This window comes from Manacus candei, unplaced genomic scaffold (genome assembly GCF_025592945.1).
Source record: "Manacus candei isolate 608988 ecotype Guabito, Panama unplaced genomic scaffold, ASM2559294v1 h1tg000082l, whole genome shotgun sequence".
NCBI classification, from domain to species: Eukaryota; Metazoa; Chordata; class Aves; order Passeriformes; family Pipridae; genus Manacus; species Manacus candei.
Window position 1 is genome coordinate 927,776 of NW_026138130.1, and position 24,032 is coordinate 951,807.

Genomic DNA, 24,032 nt, shown 5'->3' on the forward strand with positions numbered 1-24,032 from the left:
AACACCAACACTTGGCTTCATGCACAGAATTGTCAGTGTTATTGGGCACCATTGGTGTCCTTATAGCTTTTATCTGGCCATTGTAATTACTGTAATGAGAGGAGGACAAACCTGCCTTTAATGACTGTGGGAGTTCAATCTGCATTGTAAAACCTCGATCCTCTCCCACTTCAGCTTAATGATTCCTGGGGCTTTCAGGGGTGTTTTGGTTTTGGTTTGTTATTTGTTTTGTGAACAAGCATTGGCATAAGAGTTTTATTTGTTTCTTAATTCAGTCTTTTTTCATTTCACATCTGGTGAGTTGTAAACTCCCCCTGCCCCCACCCCCCCCATCTCTCTTAATTGCCTCATTTTGTCCATCATCTCTGACTCAGGTTTCTGGAAGGCAGCAGCTGTGGAGTCTCCAGATGACCCTTGTCGGACCCTTTGGAGTCGACCCTTTTACTGTATTGCTGGTTTTACAGAGACTCTTGTCTCTATTGCTTGTCTTCAGGTTGTTCAAAGGCCTCTGGGGGCTTTTCCTGGTTTGTAATTTGATTTTAGTGCTTTTGTGCAGAATGTGCTGTTTGGTACCAGATGATAGTGTTTAAACTACATTTTTCTAAACTCACAAAATTAGTTGGGATAAAGATTATTGGTTAAAAAAGGGCAGCTTTTAAAAAATGAACAAACAAAAGCCATAGACTTTTCCCTAAACTTGAATCTTTCCCTCTGTTAAGAGGTGACTGACTTACTTATTCAAATTAAGAACAAACCAGTACCAGACTATAGTTGTTACCCTCCCCCAAAACATGGCAAATAAATAACCATTTTAGAAAAAAGAACTCCCTTGTATTCACTGTATCAGCCTAAAAGGTGGCTGAATATTTAAGTACAGGCAGTATTTTACAGTTAAAAATACTAACAAAGACCACCCAAGCCATTCATACATCTTAATCTTTTTATTTATCAAAATACACACACTTGAGTTCTACAAAACCCCATGTAACAGTTTTCTTCTGCGTTTTGGTGGTTTATATTAAATTCACATCTTGAAGACCATTCTGAACAGACACACCACCATTAGTTTAATGTACCTTCAATATAAAAATGTGACCCTGTAATCTATCAAAATTCTCATAATTTAAATTTCATAAAAAAAGCTAGAGATGGTTCATAATTATTACAGTAGCAAAGTGCTGTGCATTTACATTTTAAGAATTCAGGACATTCACATGTACCTCTCAAAATGGCGGAATGAAGTTCTCTTGAGCTACAGTGGGAATCAGAGTGTTCTCCAACTCCTTCTGCTTCTGCAGGAGGCCCTGGAATACATCAAATACAAGGTGAGTGTTCTGTCCTCCTCACACAGCCTGAACTAATGACGTGTCACTGTTTCATACCTGAAAACAATTTACCTGTTGAGGCTCAATACTTTTTAAGTACCCAACTTCAGAAAAAGCAGTACAAACTCTCTGTGCAGAGGAGACTTTGCAAAAGACTTGAAGTGTGACTGGAGTGGAAGCCAGTCCAGTTTCCAGGGATGACCATGCAGAGGGAAAAAGGACTTCACTGTATATAATTGAAGCTCACTCCTTTGTGTACTGTCTCTGCATTCACATGTTCTACTGTATTCTTGTATGAAGCTGAACCCCAAACCTTGATGGGTATCAGCTTTTAGTCTCAACATAAGTGATACTTAAGATCAAGGGCAGCATTGCCATTTGTACCAGACCAGTGTCAGACATTTCAGGATATATACACATATTTACTGTCAAAAGGTTCAGGGGTCCTGCTTTGCTAATGGCTCTTCTAAGTACTGAGGAAGGAAAAAATCCATAAGAAAAAAACCTCCTAGAAGTGTACCGTTGTCTTTTAAGTACCACATGATAAGGTATGGCAAGTATGTTCATAAATTTAAAATGTCTGTTTACTGTAATTAACAAGATCTGGCACCTTGGTCTTCTTCTATTTTAGACCTGTCAGAAATAATTTGGTAGCAAGGAACTTAAAAAAAAATAGTATTTTTCTCACAGTTACAAGAGCTTTCTCAAAGATAAGGGTTACAGGCTGCTGGCACAGCTCAGCACAGACCTGATGCAAGGCAGTGGGTACTACAAGAATTTAGACACGTATTCCTGTGGCATGGAAGCAGAGCAGCCTGTTAGACTTAACTTGGGATCCTTGAAAGGCAGCAGGTGCCTACTTTCAATCCCTTGATGAATTGCTTCCTAATTAATCAACAGTATGTGCTATTATTGTTAATGGGTCAGTGCAGCTTTCAGTCCCTGTGTCAATAATTACTTCTAATAATTAGTTTCTTGCATTTAGTAGCACGTTACAAAAACAACTCATAAAATGAACTGCCCTAAATAAAGCAAGAGCTGAGAAACAAGTAACATTGAAAGCTGACAGTTCAATGTTTATCACTTGGTCTGCAGAGGTAATAGAAGGACCTGGAGCACAGTAATGGGCAATGTTTACAGAGGGACCAGCAGTGAGCTCTGTCCTCTCAGCCCAGTGCTGGCCATCGTGGACTACAGGCTGCTGAAGTGCCTTTATTGCCTTAGGAACATTAAGGTGCTCTGGTATGTACTGACCTGGTGTGGGGGGTGTTCTCTTTTTCTTAAACTTTGGCCCTTCTTTTTCACAAATAGTTCGCTTTGCTGGGCTTATCCACCGATTTTCGATTTCAGTGAGGAAAATTAAGGCTGTTGCTTTTTCCTATTACTGCTGTCACCTGACATAGGCAGAGACTTGCTGTCTTGTAATGAATGCAGCAAGACACCCTCCCTTTGGCAGGGGAAGGCCTCCTGTTTTCCCTGGTGTCTTCAGTTCCTCTGGGCTGTTACTGCAACAGCCCAACTGTAATTATCCATCACTTGGGCTGGGTGTGGAGTGCAAGGCCTAAAGACTGGTCAAATATTCTGTGAATTTTCCCAGACAAAAGAATGCTAAAGAATGGTCAAATATGTTGTGAATATATATATATACATATGTATATATTCTGAAACTATCAATCCACTATATATATGTATATATAAATACAAAACCCAAGACTAATCATCTTCTGAAACAAAACTCTGCTCGTTGTCTAAATTGTATTTCAGACAAAATACTGCACTACTCATTCTTTCTCAGTGAAATAAATGATGCAAAACAGGTGTCATCTGCAAGAGTACACAATACTTAGATATACAAATATACTGAAGTTCAACAGTTCATGTCCTAAATGCATTCTGCAGCTGGCAGGGTATATTTAAAAAAGAACTCCACATGTTTTAGATTAACTCTCTTGCAGAACCAAGATCCACTGAAAGACTAACCTTACCATTACTTTTTAGCCACTGTTAAGACTTGAATATTTACTATGCATCAAAAATGTAAACCTCTTTAAATATCCACACCTTTTGTTCACCTCAGCAAGCAGAAGGATCAAATTGTGCTTTGAATGTGGCTTCACTCTTAATCAAAATGCCACTGGCAAATGAAGCCTGAATACAAAATACTTAACAACTGTAGATATTTAACAAAAATGTTAATGAGCATTGGGGAAGACCAGATCCAGTCCAGCCCATCTGGGAGCTGTTGGAAACAGGCAGCTTTTCAATGTTCTTGGGTCACAACTTTTCTTCCTCAGCTGGGGTGTGTTATGACTCTTCCTTTGCACAAGGAATTTACCTGCAGCTGATACACCACCTGTGCATGGCAGTACTTCTGTCTTGCTAAAGCACAACAGGTAAGCCAGGTAATCAATAACTACTGTAATTTTGGTGTACTTCAGTCTGTCAGATTTTCTTTCCTTTAATTATTTATGAAATTTTCCTCCCTCAAGGAAGAGGAAAATAAATACTGCTGCTAGCAAGAAAGTACTTTTAGAATGGAGCCATTCAAAAAGCAAGGGAAGGGACTGACAGATGTTTATCTTCAGTGTTCTTCAAGAACCAAACCAGATCTAAAGTAAATGTGTTTTTTTGTCTTGCAGCCCTGTCAGACCATTTAGAAGCACAAAAGAGAACAGCTCGTGTTCATGTCCAGACCTGCTGTGGGCCACACCTTGTTGCCAACAGGTGGAGTATCAAATTCACTGGTGTTTTAGTAACTCGATACCATTACCAGTAACTTAACTACAAAGAGAACAACATATACAAACACACACAGGCTTTTGTCTCAGGAGTTCGTGTGTCTGTAATATTGAACTAATTTTATTTTCAGAAAATCTGGCTGATTGACAAACCCTGAATTTTCTTTTTACATGCTAACAAATCGCTGTCTTGGAAGGATTTTGTGTTTACACTTCCACTTTGCAAATATACAGGATTTTTCTAGGACTGACAACCCTTCTGCACCAGCCCCACTGCTCTGTTGAGACTCACTCACACAGGAACTACAGAAGGGAAACTTCATTGACAAGGTTCTAGTGCTGTGTTAAAACACTTTCTTTTGAAATTCATACACTCTTACTACAGACAACCCTAACTATGGAAACAAAGCCATTTCTTTTGATTTCAGGTTTTCTCAGGCACTCCACTGCTTCATAGCTAATCTAAGGACTAAGGAGCCCATGGTGTGACTGTAAGGACTGTCCAAAAGTGGAAGGCAACATGTGAAAAGTAAACTTACTAAGAGGCAACAAAAGTAGAGGACAGGACCCAAGACATAAATTATATGACGGAAAATGAATTAAAGATTGTGATAAATAATTGAGATTTGTGAAACAAATGGGTGATTACATCAAAATAAAACAAACAGATTGTAAAACTTAATTACCCCCAATAAAGAAATAAACCAGACCCTTACAAGGTCAAGGAGCCCTAAACCCTCCCTACTATCCTAAGAATAAAATATGGTAGAACTTTAAATCTTTAGGCGCCTGTTTGTCCAAGAATGCCTGAATTATGACCGGTTGTAGAGATAACCATTTAGCTTTAGCTGTAAGAAAACCCATATATTAAATGCTTAGCAAAAAACTGTAAAATGTATATGTATATGATATAATTAATACGCATGAAGTAGCTGAGATAAATCCCAAATGTACACTGTAGTGTGTGTGCAGATTTGGGAAATTTGTCCCCATTTCTGTCACCCAGCCGGCTGCTTGCTTTTACCATATAATAAACTCTTATTCAAAAACTTATAGAAACTCGAGGCTTTGTTTATCACAAAGATTATGATATATAATAGTTTTGCTATATTCATTTTTACTTAAGTATATATGCATGTTTATCCACTAAGTTGTTGCTTACCTGGCGTAATTTTGACAATCCTTTGAGAATCGCTTGTTGTCTCTCTCTAACTACATCAGGATTTAGAAGAGGATCTCTAACGTGATCTGAGCTAAAAATCTGTCGTGGCATCTGGTAAGAATCTAGAAGTAAACATACATCAAATCAGTTAACAATACCCTTTATTAATTTTAATTTTGAAGCAGTAAGTTTTCACAGTTTGTGAAAATCAGGTTTTGGTTGCTATCAAGATTATAATCACTGTTTTAAAGTTAAACAACACTTAGATTCTTAAAGCCCAATCTATATACAGTAATGCCAGAGAAGTGCAATCATGCTTCATTAAAGGTAAACAGCCAAAAAAGAGAGATCAAATATTCTTTTGGTTGCTTTTTTTAAACATTTGTTGTGGTTGCTTTGTTGGGTTAACAGAGAGTATCATTTGGTTGCACAGCCTTTGTGTGCAGGGCTGTGACCCACATGGATTACTACAAAATTCTGTAAAAACAGACATAAAATTGGATAAAACTGTAGCACTGTAACATCTCTTCTACACAAACCATTTCAGTACCATGGAACTGTCGATACTGTGGGTCGTGTGTTGAAGGTCTGGTCACTGGTGCCTCTGGATCGAGATAATACACTTCGTTAGTTCGGACGTACGGGATGAACTGGGCCGAGGGAGGCCTTCCAGCCTCGGGGACTGGAGCAGGGGGGGAGCTCCTCTGCTCAGCATCTGCCTTGATGCTTTTCTCTCTTCTGCTACTGTTGTTATGCACCAGGAAATTAGAAGCGTGGATCTGTCTCTGTTGTACTTGGAGTAACCTGTTCTTAACCGCTGGGACAGGTGGTGATTCGGATCTGTATGAAACAACTGCAGTTAAGAAAAGCCCAAACAATACTTAAGTAATGTAATGAAATTTTCTCAACTAGCAGAGGCAAGGAATCCTCAGAGGACAGGACTTTTTGTTCATTTACTCTGCTTTTATAATTGCAGTCTGTCTGGTCATGTGTATTTTTAATAGTAGACAATTAGATACATCTAAAAAGTCAGGAAAGAAAAGCAAATGTATTTCACTATTAATGGATTAATTTTATTAATGCGGAATATTGACGTACCTTTCTTCATTCAAGTGATTCTTATAAAATTGTTCTTCCTAGGAGAAAGAAAGCAAAGTCAAAAGTAAAACCAAAAATCTCCACGTTTTTACATTAAAAGCTTTGATTTTTCAAAATGAGTTTGTTTTGAAATTCCAAAAGGACTATTTGACCTGGGTTCAGCAGAAAGGTATTTATCAAAGATTTGCATTAAAGAGACTTGCAGTGTCTATGAACTAAATTAAGCAGATTATAGGAAGATTTTCTTCCATTTTCTATGTCTTTGGCAGCTCTAAGCACTCAAAAATACTATATAAATATTTCTATGTCCTTGGAAAGCTGCATTTATAAACTGAAAGGTTCAACCCAAGGCAATGATTATTAAAGGAGAGGTCCAGGTTTTTTCTATTTGAAGGTGTTAGAAACTGAGGTGTTTATGCATACAGACAGTGAGCAAGGGGGAGAGACACAGAAGGCATGATAGTATTTGATAGTATTTTCTTTAAACAATTTTTTTTTCCCAGCCACAAGCTATACTGATACATGCTTATTGCAAATGGAAAATGATTCCACTAAGAAGGATGCATTTCTGTGACAAGAGAGTACATCCTCAGTAATCCATATTCTCTGCAGAAGTAAACACTGTTTTCTGGAGCAGGTACCTCACCCACCACCACAACATAATGACTGCACACAAAAGAGCAGGTCAGTGCTGGCCTGCACTCTGCTTGCAATCAAGCTCCCTATTCACATAATGGATCAGTGGTAGTGAATAAATGAAAAGGAATCAACACTTTGGAGACTGAAATAACAGTAAAATCTAATTCACAAAATTCAAATATATTCTTCTGCTCATGATGAACAAAATAAGGGTTTTAATACAAAGGACAGCAGCAGGCAGATTGCAATGCTTCAGTTACAGAACTGAACTCCCACCCAGGTAAAACTATGGAACAAGAGTCTCACTGTTGTTAAAGCCCAAGCAGTTACCCACCTTCCTGCCTCTGTGCCCCTTATTCCTCACAGCTATTTCTTCCCGAGGTGAGGGAGACCTGTCCAAACACCCCCCCTTCCTTGCCCAGAGGTGCCCGGGGGTGTTTCTTTCCATCAGCTGAAGCAGCTCCATTTGTCGCCTCACTTTGTTTTCTTCCCTTTGTTTTTGTAGTTGTTTAGGGTATCTTTCTGATGCTGGAATGTATCTTTTCCCAGGCTTGTTTATGTTCCAGTCAGGTCTTTTGCTGTATTTTTCTGAAGATTTAATTTGTCTTTCTTTTCTGGCATATTGGTCATATAGGTCACTGTAAGTGCCACCAGTCTCTTTTCCTGATATTTTATTTTTATCTATATACTGCATTTCCTTCTGGTATTTTTTGCTGTTAGAGGTTTCTTTATATTCTATAGAAATATCAGGTGATTCGCAGTGCACAGTTCTTTCCTCAGCTGACTCAGTGTATGCTGAAGTATTAAAGTAATCTAAAAAAAAAAATAAATTGTATTGTAACTCTAAGCTATTCAAATTACTTGATTGACTTTTGTATGCATATCAATCTACGATTATGATTTTATTCAAAAATGACTGTTACAGTTTTTTATAAAGCTTTTTTATTCTTTTTTAATGTGGAAGACAGGTAGCACCATAGAAGCAAACCTAGTAAGGAAGGGGAAAACCCCAAAAGACTGGAGAACAAAATCAAGTCACTGTAAAAGAAAATTTATGTAAAATGAAACAACATTCTTTTAAAATGTAGAATTCTACTTCTGTCATGGTACCCAAAAGTAAAGAGCAAAACACAGCTTCTGTATAGTTTTCCAGCATGCCCATGGTTTGGTCATACAGCACTACTGGGAATAATTAACTTTCCTAATCCTTGTTGTCCAGTGGAAATGATTTGTTCTATTTTTAAATTATTAACAATCCAGCTTTTTTCTTTACTAAGAGGCATTCACAAAAACATTATTTAATTTGTAAACTGTCCAAATTCACAGTAAAATTTCTACCAGCACTGTCAAAACCAAAAATATTATGTTGGTGCTTTGGCAAGCAGGAATAAAATAAAGCTTGCACTTCCCAAGTGACAAGCTAATACAGTTCTACATACAAGGCATACATAAAATGACTGGAAGTTTCCACTGAATTTGCTCATTCACACCTCATCTAGAACATTTAAAAAATGCAGACTAACTTGGAGCTGGGTTTTTTAACAGTGTGATACAAAACCAAGAAGATGAAGACTGGAATATGTTCTGTCTAGATGGACCTACAATTCTCTCTGGGTATTTAGCAAGAATGTAAACATTTTCTAAACATCTGAATGTAAGCTCTCATTTTCTAATGAGTTTTCTAGTTCCAGAATTATTGACAATGATTCCGCCAATATATTCAAGGACACATTAGGAAAACCTCAGCCCTGCTCGACACCAAAACATATTACATAAACCTGGGAACATTCACACTGAAGAATACTACAAATACATGTTTAAATGCCTTAATAAATTTGGGCCTATGTGGCTTGTGACTCTAAGTCAACCCTGTATTCCAGACTGCGTGATTTGAATCTGTAACCGGTAAGTACCAACTATACAAATATATAATTTCTTTAGAAGAATAAAGTGATACACTCTAATATACCAACATGCCTATGTCTGTGCAAGTATTTCCTTCTAGTTTTATTCCATTCTGGCTCACAGTGATGTCACAAATCTGCTGCCTCTGCCTTTGCTGAGGTACCTCAGAGCCATCGGTCGTACCTGTCTGTACAGCGGTGTCCTTCCGAGGAGAGACCTGCTGCTCACTGTGGCTCTGGACATCATCACAAAAATTGTTACTTTGATGTGAAATGCCAGAATGACAACTTTCACACTGCGTATCACCTAAAAAGTTGTAAGTAAAATTGTTCCATTTAGTGACATATGTTCAGTTTAAACTGTGCCGTTGAGTTACCCGACAATGGTGGTGTTTCTTTATGTAATACAGCACCTGACACTTACTCAAATACAATATTCACCATAGCAGTCAACACTTGTATTTATTTGGAAGGTAAATAAATTGTAATGAATCTTGATTTGTGAAAGAGCCATTTCTGACCCAAATGCAGACAGAGAAACAAACCCAAAAAAACCCCAACCCAGAAACAACTTGCTTTCAAACCCCAAAGAACAGGCAAACTGAGTAGGAGAAGGCTTGTACTTGCCACCACCAGGATTGTTCTGAACTTTGGAAATGTCATGTGCCTTCTGAGCCACGTCTGGAATGTGCTGTTCTTGTTTTAATCTCTGGGCTAATTCCTGAGCTTTCTCCATTGTCTGATAGAGCTCTTTGGTTTTAAGAGTTGCGAGTTCCTTAAAAAAAAAAAAAAGGCAAATATGTGATCATTTATTTTGAGAATAAAATTAATAGGATTATTTAATCCCCATGTAATCCTTGAGGTTTACATATATTGTTACTTTGGGAAAATGTTTTTTTTTCCCCAAAACTAAAAGTAGTTGAGTAAATGCAATATGTAAATTCAGAACCTCTGCTGTACTAATGAAGGTTGTTCAATCCTAGCACAGAAAAGTGAGCATTTAGATCCTACAAGTTATTTGGATATTTATTTCCTTTCTAATAAATTAATCTTTTTCTAGAAGCCATCTGATGTCAGCAGTTTGTGGCTTCCTGTATCATGTGGTTTAATGAAATGAAAGAAGCCTAAATAAAAATAATAAACCCACCTTCGTCCTACTTCCACAGGAGACAGTAAAAACTCCCTAACAAATGTGAGGGGGTTACAGTTTCCAGACTCAGTGGGTTCAACTGCAGAAGACAAGGCCAGGGAAAAATCTCATTTCCAAACAGTTATTCCCATCTCATCCTCACTTCCTACTGCATTTGCAGGTGGAAAGAACAACAACTGGTTGTGTAACATGTTTTGAAGGAGCTGAGCAGTTACAGGCAAGGATGACTTTCCCTGTGTTTTACCAGTCCCTGGAATCAGGGATCCACATGTCTGCAGGTTTTGGAGCAGTGACACTATGGAATCTGCTGCTGTTCCAAACAGGAAACTAACTGTAATAGCTGCTACTGTGGCAAAAGGAAGAATGAAACATCAGACGAAGCTTTTAACCTTCTACAGAGGTAAGAACATATACAAATGCAAAATTTGTACTTGCCAAAGGTCAGAAGGTACCTTTGGTTTAACTTTTATATGAGAGCAGTATGTAAAGTTCAGCAATAGCTACAGAGGGGAAAGCTGTAGAACATGAATGACTTTTAAAATTACTTTTCCTGACTATATTCTAAGAAGTCTTTAATTCAGACTGAAAGCACATTCAGTCAGATGAACTTCATGGTATTGAAGTATCTTAAAAGCATCGAGTTACCAATAACAATAATTGCATCACATACTCTGTGGTATTTTTTGATTTAAAATTTGCATTTTACAATGGATGTTTCTGCATTATTTAGAACTACATTTCCCTTTTTGCTAGTTCTTATAATTTCTCTTCCTGAAAAGGCCCTTGTTCAGAAAAAGTAAGTTGCCTTATGCTTGTAAGGTGTCATAAGTTTATCAGTTGAGGAAACAGATTTTGATTTCAAATGTCTAAATTTCAGAGAGTTTTCATTTTCAAAATGATGAAGTGACACAGTTTTGAAGGTGAGGAACAAGAACCATTTTCCTCAAAGCTCAGTCATACTACTGACTATCTGCACTAAAGATAATGCAAAACCCCACCTCCTTTTGTTTTTGTTTCAGCATTTCTTCTTCAAACTGTTTCTGCAGTTGTTCTTTTTCTCGTGCCAGGCGCAGTTCTTCCTGTTGTTCCTCCCATTTTCTCTTCTCTTCCTCAAGTTGTTTCTTCTTCCGTTTTTCTTCCACCTGGGCCATTATTGCTTTCTAGCAGCACCAGAAAAAAAAGGAAAAATACCATGTTGAGGCATTATAAGCTATTTATTCATATACTTTCATATATGTATATAATAATTGGATTTGGACAAATGGCAAAAAGAAAAATCAAGACAATTTATTTCAAACACTTTTGGCTTTGTTTTTGGAAAACCACCAGCCCCATCGAGCATTTTGCAATACTGAGATACAAAAAGGAGCTTTTAATGTTTTAGAGAACGCTTTTGTTTTTCTTGTAGAGTAATGAAGGTCTGACTTTTACCTTATGTATGTACTGTCAGCCAGGAGTTTGATCTAGCAGAGTAACAGTTTGACCAGAACAGTCTTCTTAAATTTATAACTGAGACTTCTTTACATGGTGCTAGAGACACCACCATGGAGATATACATTCAGTTAGAGAGCCACAGAGGTTATGTAAATGTCAGTAAAGTGCATAAAAAGCTAAAGCTTCATGGAGTGGGAATCTGTAAATATTAGTCCTCTCCACAACAGTGGAGACCAGGAAAATGCACACAAAGCTACTGGAGCTCTAAAGACTGAACTGTACATTTTTGGAGGCAAGAATTCAGTTATAGAAAGGCAATCATCTCTTACAAATATTGAAAGGACACTGTAGAGTCTGACTGAATGAAATACTGCAAACAACTGTACATGCAATCTAAAGCGTAAAAGTCAAGTGCCTGCCTGGATTTTGGTATTAAATCTCATGCTTTATTCACGAGACATTACCTTTTATCCTTCCTTCTTATTAAAATAGTGTTAGACTTTAAAACAAAAGTCTACCTGATGTTCTAACTGTTTCTGCCGCCTCCTGTCTCTCTCTTCAATCTGTGCAGGATCCAGGAGAGCCGTCATTGAACGGAGGAAACTAAGAACAAAGGAACATGTAAATGTTTTTAATCATTGGAAAATAACCCTAAAGCCTTTCTTTGTTAAAATCAGTTAGATTTCATTTTCATATTGAGGTTATCCCACTGTATTAATTTATAATTATGGAATTCATTTTACTAAGGAACAAAGTAAGGTTATTTGCAGTAAATGTTATTAAGAAACAATGGAAGCACTTGAGTCTTTCACAAGTGAAACAACAGGTATTTCTGAAGAAAGCAAAAGCCAAATAAGATCCAAAGATGAGATTTAAAGAATTTTGGTTTTTGTTTTTTAAATTTCTGAGGTGGTATCAGAAATGTACTGGCTGGGAAGATGATTATCCTTACACAGCTCACTCACCTGACTTTCTGACTCTGTTCCAAAGCACCATTTTTAGCAGCTTTTTCTGCATTTCCCACCTTTAAGGGCATGAGATTATTGCCTAAAGCTGCAGGTGAAAAAGGGTGAATAAAAGCAGTCAGCTCCTTAGGGTCAGGTGACAGGCAAAGACTTTCAGGCTGCTTTTTGTGCATTCCATTTAGGGGGTGTTGTGCATTAGCATTAAGGTGGTTCTTAAAAGAATCAAAATGCATTGCCCATCTGTCATGCTCTTCTGCCTAAATAAATATCAAGCAACAAAAAAAAGGAAAAGCACTCAATCACACTGTTTCTGTAAAGTGTGCTTCACAAAACAGACAATACACATTTTGTACAACAGGAACATTAGAAAAGCTCTGTTAGGGAGCTACAATACAGACAGCAGTTAATTCCTTAAATGGGAAAACAAGTCTGTCTGTTGCTTAAAATGCAAGTCTGATCAGGAATTACCCTGCTGATCCATATTTGGTCAGCAAAAACATCACTACTACGTTTTCAGAAAAAACAAACATCAAGATTTATAGAGTGAAAAAGTGTTGAAAAATAAAAAAGTAAATTAACATAAGGTCAGGCTTTTTGGTAGTGTTTTTTCAATTTATATTACTATTTTGTCCCATGATTTTTCTAACAGGACTGGGCACTGCTTGTTAGAGAAGTCAGTACCGGCCCTGCCTCACTCTCCTCCTGCTGTGTCATTATTCCTTCTCTACTAACAAGAGCGAGTGGCTTCTTTTAAACTGTCCTACATTTACACCCTCCATTTTAATTCTGGACAGTAGCAGAATCAATGTGCTTTGGGCAGAGATATTAATCTCCAGCTTCCAATTTTCAGCTAAACATGCCTATTATAAAATAAGCCTTCCTTCAAAAACCTCTTCCACCCCCAGCAGCCACTAGTGCCATCCCAGCAAAGTACCTGAAACTTCTGAAGAGGTGACACACTGGGTGTAAATCTCTCTTCTGTACTACCCAGGCTTATCTTTTTGGCTCAGTGTTGGCAACTGGGACATTCCAATATATGAGTAATAAAAGATTTTTACCCAAGGGGCTGTTGTTTTGCTACTGAGAAGGTTTTCACTTCTGACTGTAAGAACTGTTTCCCTGGAGGGACTGGAGAATGACTACCTAAAACTTGCATTCTGCAAGAAAACACCTAAAATTATGTAATCTGATATAGTTTCTGGGAGTCCTTTCTTGAAACAAAAATTCCCTTGTGTCAGCTAAGTTTAACACCTATTTTTTAAAAGAAGCATGAAAATCATAGTCCAAATAATAAAAATCCAAGTTACTCTTCCTCCTGTCCCTTTGAACACTGTGATATAGAAGCAGATCAGACAGTTGAAAAATCGACTTTATTCTTTTGAGGGTCTGTGCTGCAATATGCAAAAGAGTTCAGAGTATAAGACAACACCTGAAAAAACAGGTGTTGAAGCAAAGGAGGTTAAGTGCTCATTAACTTCCTTTCAGACAGGAGGCTGGGAGTGAAAGTACTGGGGAGTTACTCACTGGTAACTGCACCCTCCTCCCACAGCACAGCTATCCATTAAAAACAAGGCACTAATGAAGGAACCTTCACAGCTGCAAAACTCAGTTTACAAAGGAAACCTGATCCCTTCAACAGCTAAGAGGACGACAAGACTCGCGTTGCCTGTAGGTAGGTACACAACCGACCTGGGCACCAAGGGGTTCTTCGGGAGGGTGGGTAGGAAAGTTCTATTCTAGTATAACAAGCTGTGGCATTAAAATGATGAATTGCTGTTTAGGAATGGTATAACTGCAGTAAAATGCTTCAGTTGGGAGTAAAAACTGTAGCCTTGTAATCCAGAAGGCCACAGGCTATGAAAATTCACATCCATCAAGTTTTGGTAACCAAGCTTCTTGTTCACTAATAATACAAAACATCTCAAGATGTGAAAACAGCTCATGTATGGTGAAAGATAAAATCCTGGAGTTAAAGCTGTGGACAGTAATTTGGGATTCTAGCAGCAGTACAGTCTCACTGCATGTTTTTTTATTTCAAAAAACAACATTTCTGGAAAAGTGTGTCAGTATGGGGCTGTATAAGAATGCAGAGCATTCCGCTGATCTTAAAAAAAATCCATAAAGATAGTAACAGATAAAGGAAAGAAGTCAGCTTCCATATAAAGAAACTCTAGGAGTACTGACCCCATTGGCCAATAGGGACAGTATTAAAAGTCTCTTCAGGTATTCCACCTGCAAAGCAATTACCTTGCCCACACTTTCCTTCTAGATCCAGTGTTGGAGACCTACATTCAACAGCCTGGAAAAACCAAAGTGTAAACAAGGTAAGGCTATTTTCTTCAATACTTTCTGGAGAAATGGTTTTTAACTTTTTTAAGGTTTCATGAGAGTGTATGTGTATTAAAATAATATTTCTAGAAACAGGATTTAAACAGCTGTGTGACACACTGCACTTGCCTATAACTTTTCTCCTGTTTTCTCATCTCTTGTAACCTATGCAAAATTTCTTTTTATATAGTCACTGTCTCTACACCACCTTCCAAACTCTAGTGCTTTTACATATGGTGGGAAAGAAAAAAAAAAAAGCAAGCAATATCCCTGTCTTAATCTCTGCAGCAAGCACTGTAACACCACACCAGACACAGTCTGTTCTCTGCCACCGAAATACTGGAACAGCTACAGGCTGAATGTTCAGTAAGTCCATCCTTACAGTGAAAACATGGACATGCTGCACATAATGATGCCTTTGTTGCCACTTCACTAGGTCTGTGATTTCATCTTTTATTTCTTAGAACAAACATGTAGAGAAAAACCTCTCTTATTCAAAAAAGTCCCTCTAAACCACAGATACCTTTGATAAATTAAGTTTTTCTTCTATTTTTCGTAGTTTAGCTTCTTCCTTCTGTTTGTCCAACTCTTCAAGCCACTTCTTCTGTTGCTCATGCTTCAAAGCACTGAAAGGTCGTTCCTGTGGCACAGCTTCCTGAAATCAGATAAGTGCTAGTCCCTTGTACAAAAAATTCAGTACCTTGTCTAGCCATGTAATTAAGACTTGGCTTTCAGTTAGTAAGCTTAAGTGGGCTTTTCTCTAGCACAGGAAAAGTAAATTTGTAACTGTATAAAGTATCTGACTGCTGTTAGAAAGATGCTAAATAAGCCAAACTTTGAACATTACTCTAACTTGAACCATCAGCTTGTCACTCTAGAAAACCTTACTTATATGTATCGTAAATAAAAATCCCTTCCTTCTTCCTATGGTTCACTGCTCAGTCTGCGTTCCAGGTAGTTTCAGCATCACAATCTAATTAGCAGTAATCTGTCTCAAGTAAATTACTTATCATCTTCATTCTTCTGTTTCTGCTTCTTAAGATGTCTGTATTATTTAACAAACTCCACTGGCACTGAGAACTTCCAGTGCCATCTGAAAAAACCCACTTTCAATCACTGCCTACTAGCCACAACCCAAAACCTACTTTTTGAACCTTCTGCCATCAATATTTTTTATTTTCGATAGGTTCCCACTTCTCTATTTTTTCAACACATACTTAAAAAGTAACTAATACTTCATGTCACACCTCTAGTACTGTTCTCCACATTTGAAGACTGAAAATGCTCAGTCTTCAAAACATCGATATTTTGATAAACGTTCATTTAGGAACAATTATTTAGAGCAGAAAGATCTAATGAATTCTTCTGGTTTAAAAGAACTACTGGAGACAAACATTTGTTGTCCATAAATAAGTAAAAAAAACCCTGCATGCAATTTAAGATCTTACCCTGAAAACAAATGCTGTGCAACTGCCAGCTGGAAAGTCAGAAGAACTGAAATCAGAAGACTGCCCAGCTGGAGCTCTTGAAACATTCAGTGCAACTTCATCAGCCTCTGTGGCTAAAGCAGCTGTACAGGCACAGTTTTCCTCAGTGGCATTGACTGAGTCAGCTGGAAACACTGTCTACAAAGAAAATGATCATTTTAAGACTTTAGTTAGCTTACCTGTTTGGTTTATATTAAATAGCCTTTAACATAAATAGACAAGTAAATTATACTCCTAGAAGCTGCTATTCATTAAAACTTCAGCCAAAACTTGTAACTAAGCCTCTCATATCCAGTACATCTTAATTAATTTCTTAATGTTGATTGAAACTAATTCTTATGTGGCAGTTGTAACTTTGCTAAGAATGCTGAATATGCCACAAAAAAAGGGCAATTTGCTTTTGCTGTAATAACTGACAGCAGATACAGCCCTAACTTCTGTTTAACAGCAATCAGTTTTACTGGAGAAGTTTCATCTGAGTATATTATATTTATCTAACACTGTTTTCAGAGTGACAGCTGACTTTTTAAAAGGCAGAAGAAAAGTCCTATTGCTGTGCTCATTATTATGTAAACAATCAAACTTACGTGAGAGCTCAAATGAACAATGTAAATAATTATGTAGCCAGGGATTACATTTGAGACTATTCCTCAAAACAGAACTAGAAAACATTTATATTTTTAGTCAGGAATCAAAACAGAAGGACAGGAACGAGTTGTTCATGCTACAAATATCTTAAGTTGCAAAGCTACAAACTGGAGCTACAGGTAAGTATGGAACAGGGAGCTGCAGCTTTTCGTGCCAGGAAAGAGCTTAAAGTCACCACTGATATTGGATTCTACTGGATTTGTACAGAAAAGAAAACCTTGTATGAATTAGAAGTTAAATTGTTCTGCAGCAATGGAAACTGTGCTCTTCTGTGTTTATGGACAGCCTTACCTGACCTGGGTCAGCTGTTTCCACTTTTTCTTTATGGGTTTTATTATTGCCAGGTTCTGCCCAGAAATATCCCACCTCTCCCTCCAAGGTTTCTTTCAGTTTCTTCTTCAGTGCTACCTGTTCATCTTAGAAAAAGCCCAAAACCTCCAATAAGAGTTCCTAATACAAACATTTAGCAGTTAAAAAAAAAAAAAGGCATCAATGCATGTCTACCCTGCTATTTTGACTGTAAAATGGACTACAAGAGTTGTCACCATTGTCTGACCAACCAGTCCCAAACATGACTTTGCTGTTAAGAGAGTGGCAGCTGAGACTGCCCAGAGATGCAGAGGTGACTGGGGAGTCCCTCTAGAAGAAGGAAACACCAAAGGCTTAACTATTTCCCAGCAAAAAAGGGAAAACTAACCAAGCATATAAATTCTCTCAATTTTATTCTACAGTCTTGGACTACTAAAACATTATTAAAACCAGTGGAGCTATACATGGAAGCTACTGACAAATGCATAATTAAACCCTGAAACCAAATGGCCTAAATCCCAGCTGAAAACAAAACACAACTTTTTATGTGAATCATAAAAGGTTTAGTTTTAAAACATGTTAAGCAGATTTCGTTTTCTACAGAGATTCTCCTTGCCTGGTGAGGGGGCAGGAATGCAAACTGTTTTAAATTCAAATTGCACTTTGATACTTTCAGTCCTGCTTGTACATTAGGCTGACACTTGTCCCATTAAAATCCAAGTGAATGTGTTGATGATAATGGCTATCAACTGCTGTCAGAATGTGACAAAACCACGGGGAAGTAGCTCCTAAAATATGAAGTATAACAATGCATTTGTTTGAGATAATGTTTAATTGGTAAAGATGCATTTTTGCCAGAATTTATTGATAATCTTTGCATAAAATTTTGAAATTCAAGATGCTTAATCTCTCTTGGAGACCAATGAAATTATGCACTTTTCAATTTGTAGCAAATGCACTGATTATAAGTAAATTTAAAAGAGCATAAGGAGTACCAAGTTTCTTGGTATTCCTTAGTGTAATAAAGTGGTATCCTGAGTGTAATAAAAACTGATCAAAAATATATTCTATACATCATAAATACCTAATTCCTTCTTCCACTGGATCTTTTTAAATTCCAGTAAGGCTTTCTCCCCTTCTCTTTCACCCAAGGTACTAAATATGTCAGCAGGTTTCCACGAATCCTTTCTAGAAAAAAGGAGGGAAGAATAAAAGAATTTTACCTAAAAAGCTAATCTGTTAATTTTAAAGGTAACTTTTAAATTTATAAACAATCTTAATGTTATTAAGAATCTTAATACAAGTCTTTACTGGGGACACAATTTTTGTAGATAATAACACAAATCTACCTACATAACTTTCTGTCCTGGCTGTGGATGTGCTTCTTGTTTCCTGCTTGAATCACAGTTCCCTTCATCTGGAACTGATGAAACTTCACAATCTTTTTGGAGTGATGTTACAACGTTTTCCTCTGATGCCTCATTAGTAGCTGTGGACAACATAAATATATAAAAAAATAAATATACTTATGACCACTAAACTTTCTTCAGCACTGAGAAAATACTTCAAGAACAGCAGAAAATTGCAAACTCCACTCTATTTAACAATAGTGTTTTCAGCCCTGCTCATATAGTTAAGACACGTAAGTTAGAACTTCACAGGGTATTTTTAGAATGCCAGACTTTCAGTAAATGCTTATTCTTGGCTAAAGGCTCAGACTTTGGGACTCTACTTAATTGCAGTGTCTTATTCTTGGTGGCAAAGAGCTGACCCTCTCCACAGACCCACCAACAGGAGTAAGGGTGCAATGCAGGAAGAAACACAACAGTTCTTATGCTTCTGAGTAGAAGAATCGGGAGGAAAAAACCTCAACCGTAATATTTACAGTTAGGCAAAAAGATACATGTACATCTTTGGGCCAGAGGAAAATGGCAGCACTGCTCTTGAGACATATTGCAAGATCTGAACTCTTCACAAATCAGAAGGGGCTGTCTCTGAGGCAGTGATACAGTGCAATTCTTTGTTTTCTACCCCAATGTAAAATTTGCATGAAATATTGCCAAAACTGCTTGCTGGTTTGCTTTATGAAGTACTGGAATACTATCAAACAATCCCTAGTTTTTACTGTTAAAATTATCAAATGCTTGGTTCCCAACAGTAACAGAAAATTTCACATCCATAACAGCAAACAGTATTTTGTCCGAGACCATTGAATACAAGAGTAACATCTCTACAGAATGCAAATAAATTATCAACTCTGAGTTAAGCTTTCACATTTTGCTCTGTTTCCATGAAATGAACTTATTCAACAGCTGGTATCTTACCCATTTCCTCTTGCTTTTCATTATGAGTCTCAGAGATGCTTCTAGTTCCTTCTTTAACAATCATCAGAATCTGTTGGAGCTGTTCTTGTGTTAAACACACCAAACTTGTCAAGTCTTCACCTGATACAGATGGGGTTTGAGGTTTCTGTTTAGCTTTTTTAACAACACTAGGATCCTCTGAATCAGGATATCTGTTTGTGCCATCTCTTTGGAAAATCAAAGAGGGACCTTTAGTTGTGGCTTCATGTGACGAGTGTTTAGCAACTTCCAGTTTTTCACCTTTTGTCATTGATAAGCTTGATTCACTCCTTGGTTTTGCTACATTTTCCTGCTTGATACAAGCATTTTGTGTTGGCCTCAGGACATGCCCAGCGTGCCTTGTTCTCAGTGCCTGTTTAGGTGTTCTGGCTTTATTCCCCATCTGTTAAAGCAAAAAGATTTCCCCATATATTAAATAAGGAAATAAAATTGTATTTGTAACAAATGAAAACAAGATCGAAGCAACAAGTACAATAAGTGTCATTTTTCTTCCTTGGTGACACTTGTAATTATTTCCTATGTATTAGGGCCTTTTTCTGCTTTCTGTCCTTCCCTAATCCACTGCATTCCAGTTTACTCAGAGACAACCTATAGGATCAAACTGGAACTTAAACACACTTCTGATCCCTATTTTACCAGAATTCCTTTAAGGTCTCTAAAAGTTCTGATTTATATGATTCCCTGTACTGCTTTAACTTCTTGGCCAAGTAAAATAAAGCATTTTTCAAAGGTAAAAATAGTCACAGAACTTTGAATTCATCCTTTTTAACTGCTATTGTGAACCTGAGAAATCACAGAATATCTCAAGTTATAAGGGACCCATAAGTACAAATTTCTCTTTCATAAATATAATTGATTACATGTATTTAGGTAGTTCAAATGAATTCTCAAATTTCTCTGTTAATGAACTAAATAGTTAATCTACGTATTCTAATAATTTTTCCACTTACCTTCATTGCAGGCTTTGATTTGTCTTTTGGGAAACAAACACAAACATATGAAAGAAGTATTTAATGACAACTTCCTCCTGAAAAACAAGCTTGAGAAATCAGTAAACTGGTATATTCATCTGGGGTCTGTAGGTCAGGGGAAAATACTTTGCCTGTAACATCTGCCCTGATTATTTTACTTTTTTTACTTATTTCAGTATACACACTTTAAAAGTATGTTGGAAAAAAATATTAGATATATTACAGTAACTATTTCTAGTTTTATACAGATCTAATAAAATTATTGTGCCAGTCTGGCCCTCCCCTGTTATTCATTATTCCTCAGAGCCCTGTGGTAATGGCTTTATCTCTGGTTACGTGATGTTATGTCTCCACTGCTGAGATGCCATCCATTATTGCTCCCCACATCTATGCCCTGAAACACTCTTAAGTCTTTTAACCCAAATCCTAGAGGATGCATAGAGGTGTAGTGGTCTCAAAAATAACAGTAAGTACCATGTTCAGTATAATACTTCGGAATAAAGGATATCATAATAGAGGGAAAGTGGTACTTGAGAAATCCAGCACATATAGATAATGCAAAGGGAGAGAAAGTAGTAGAGATATTATTTTACTGGGACACATCTATTGGAAATAAGGCTTCTTCAGCAGCATAGTGCAGTTACTGCTCTGGCAGTGGCTGCTGATCATTTCGCACTGGTAGCACCTGTACCTTTTTTTGTCATTAACAACTGAAGACACTGGAGAACTGTTGTTAAAGTCTGCAAAACAGCACTATTAAGGGATTCCAAGCTACATGACCACTTTAAAATTTGGGAGTATGCTGAACTGTTGTCCTGCAGGAACAGGCACTTAATCCTGAACCACCTCGGTAACGTTCCAGTAGTAAAGGTGTTCTGTGGCCGTTTTCATCTCTGGGTTCTCAAGCATTCAACCCTCATCTGAGTAGGTAAAAGTCACTGTTTGACTTCTTTCTGGCTATTCAGAAATTAAATTAAGTGTGATTCTGTGTGCTGTTCAAACCCAACTTCTCTGTAAAAAGGAGAAACGCAAATAGGGTCTTTTCCCATCACAGTGGGGAGATGCATAATGTGGTACTCCAAAGTCCTGCTTATGTGTTATTTTCTTTGATTTTTTTTTTTCTGTGTAAGAGAGAAGCATCTGTCTCCAGCAGCAGCTTAAGCTACTGGAGAATAATCCTGCTTTAGTCCCTAAGACTGTGAGCAGTGTCTCTCAGTGCAGAAAACCAAAATTCAGAACTAATACAATCTGACGCAATTTTTGACATCATTCTGCTCAAGCAAGTGCTGTTTATATCAGTGCATAACCAAGTTAATTTCTGGAGAAGAGTGCTTGTTCAAGGCTAGTTCACAGTCCAAGGTAATGCTTTATCTTGGAGCACTCTGGAACATGCACTGGCCCTATGCAGCCAATGCTGCTGCTGATGGTTGTAAAGAGCAAAAGCCGCAGCATTGCTGTTTCAGAGGTATTGCAGGGTTTATTACCAGTACACTGATGTTCCTTCCTGACTCAAAACACCACATAAAGCCTCATTAAACAGCTGTCTGGTAAATGCAGAAAATGAAATATAATTTAAAGGGCATTAAATGGAGAATTTCTGTATCCTGACGATGTAGAACAGCTACAGAAAGTAGCTGTAAAGCAGCAAATGTATGTCTGACAAATCACAAAAACAGAATTTATTAACATTTAATCATGAACATATACTGGAAAAGTCTATTTCAGATAGTAGTAATAAGATTTGGCCTAAATAAACTGCTTACTGAAAATTAAAAATGTCAGCTGCCAAATACTGAAGCTGCTTTCAAGTAAAAGATGACTGTAATGATGTAATTCTGTGTAAATTAAGCAGAGAGTTATTAGGCCTCTTTTTTCCCTGGTAAGTAATGTGATATAAAGTTAAAAAAATTATCCAATTATGCCAGTTGATACACAATAGCACTTTTATGAATAGAAGCAAGCCTACTGGCCACCTGTTCACAATGGACAAACTATTCAGAACTTCACTATCAACCTACTGTTCAGAATCAAGGTCCTGAGTAAAAAGACTTGTAAATAATAATGCACAAACATTCTTCCTGAACTGAAAAATATTTCAATAAAGCTGTGCTTTGTGTTGCTTGGATCTTAGGTTTAACTTCAAGAAGCTTTAAAGATTACTTGAGATAAATGATTAAAAAAATACCAGAAGCAGCTAAAATTAGCCTAGGCTTTCCATCCAGTACTTCAGTTTCAAGCTTCAGTCCATCACTGCAAAATGAAAGAGAGAATGGAATCTGAAATATTAAATAATCTGATAATGTAAGATCATTACATTAATAACAAGGACAATCGGACTTAATTACAAGCCAGTATTTACTGCTGGTCCAGATGGTCTTTCACACTCCAAGCTTTGAATGTTTTGAGAAGTTAAATACAAAGAAATCAACCTGTCTTGAAGAGAGTATATTTTTACTGAAAAAACTGGATTTGGTGTTGCAAAGGTTGATGCTGAAGGTGGCATTCACATATATATATATATATATATATAAATATATATATATAAAAATATAGTTATACAGAGCAATACGCCTGCCTCAAGAATTTCGTCATCCTACAATATAAACTGTGTGCTACAAAGACTCAACAGGTCTCCCACAACGCCAGCACCGACCACAAAGAGGGGCTGTGTGCTGGTAACAGCCCTTCATTGTGCTTCCAGGCACAACAATCCACCTTTCCAAATGGAACAAGCTTTATTAGAAGGGTTTATTAAAAGACAAAAGCGTGGCAGTGCTTAGGCAAAGTACACAAACACTCATTTTTCTTCCGTGCGTTGAGAAACCCTACTATGAAGATCAGTGTTCAAAATAACACTTATCTTCAAGCTTTCATTAAAAAAATAAAAATAATAAAAAATAAACAATCCAGCGAGCACGGACCTTTCTCGGGAGCCCGGAGCGGTGTGACCGGAGCCGCTGCCCCGAAGCCGAGCCCGTCCCCGCTCTGTGCCGCGCCCGGCGGGACGCGGAGGGTGCGCGTCCCCCTCGCACCGCCGAGCCGCGGTGTCCCAATGTCCCGTCCCCGATGTCCCGTCCCTCTCCACCGCTTCCCAGACCCCTTCCCGAGGCCCTCCCGTGGGACGGGCCGTCAGTCCCGGCTCTGTCCCGCTCCCGGTGCCTCGGCCACGCGGCACCGCCGCGCTGCGCTCCGCGGGGGCGGCCGGGCGAGCGGCGCTGGGGCCGTCCCTGCCCGGGCACCGGGAGCGCCTCCCGCTGCCAGCCCAGCCCAGCCCCGCTCCCTCCTTACCCCAGGTTCATGGCTGTGCCCGGCGGCCGCGGAGCCGCGCGGAGCTCCGCGCATCGCCCGCCCCGTCCCCGTCCCCGTCTCCGTGATCCGCGGCCGCGGCCCCGCTGAAGGAGCCGGGCGGCGATTGGGCTTCCCGAGGGCGGGATTTGCCAATGGGCTCCTGGAGCACTGCGGGGCGGCCGGGCCGGGAGCGCTGGGGGATGGAGTCCCGCACCCCTCCCGC

At 38.2% G+C, this 24,032-nt stretch overlaps 1 protein-coding gene and 2 long non-coding RNA genes across 4 annotated transcripts; 2 read left to right on the forward strand and 1 right to left on the reverse strand.

Moving 5' to 3' along the window:
- Positions 1-70: 70 nt before the first annotated feature.
- On the reverse strand, positions 71-23,913 carry CCDC66 (coiled-coil domain containing 66). 2 transcript variants are annotated; one of them, XM_051811542.1, is made up of 20 exons: positions 23,810-23,913; positions 22,707-22,771; positions 20,501-20,523; positions 19,512-19,932; positions 18,541-18,676; positions 18,272-18,375; positions 17,170-17,294; positions 16,192-16,368; positions 15,267-15,398; positions 12,416-12,672; positions 11,969-12,053; positions 11,015-11,176; positions 9,494-9,641; positions 9,051-9,173; positions 7,297-7,775; positions 6,324-6,361; positions 5,776-6,065; positions 5,226-5,347; positions 1,221-1,304; positions 71-521 (listed from the first exon to the last, which is right to left on the reverse strand). In XM_051811542.1, the coding sequence occupies exons 1-19, from the start codon at positions 23,818-23,820 to the stop codon at positions 1,224-1,226; spliced, it is 2,979 nt and encodes a 992-aa protein (XP_051667502.1). In that variant the 5' UTR covers positions 23,821-23,913; the 3' UTR covers positions 71-521; positions 1,221-1,223. The 2 variants fall into 2 exon arrangements, with proteins under 2 accessions (XP_051667502.1, XP_051667501.1); XM_051811541.1 differs by lacking the exon at positions 71-521 and having other exon boundaries at positions 565-1,304.
- LOC127481839 (uncharacterized) lies at positions 3,239-5,849 on the forward strand. The gene is made up of 4 exons (XR_007908342.1): positions 3,239-3,718; positions 3,965-4,049; positions 5,285-5,339; positions 5,773-5,849. It is a non-coding gene; the product is annotated as an uncharacterized LOC127481839 (long non-coding RNA).
- On the forward strand, positions 9,076-20,660 carry LOC127481840 (uncharacterized). Its single transcript, XR_007908343.1, has 4 exons — positions 9,076-9,183; positions 10,177-10,416; positions 14,012-14,739; positions 20,512-20,660. It is a non-coding gene; the product is annotated as an uncharacterized LOC127481840 (long non-coding RNA).
- Positions 23,914-24,032: the final 119 nt, after the last annotated feature.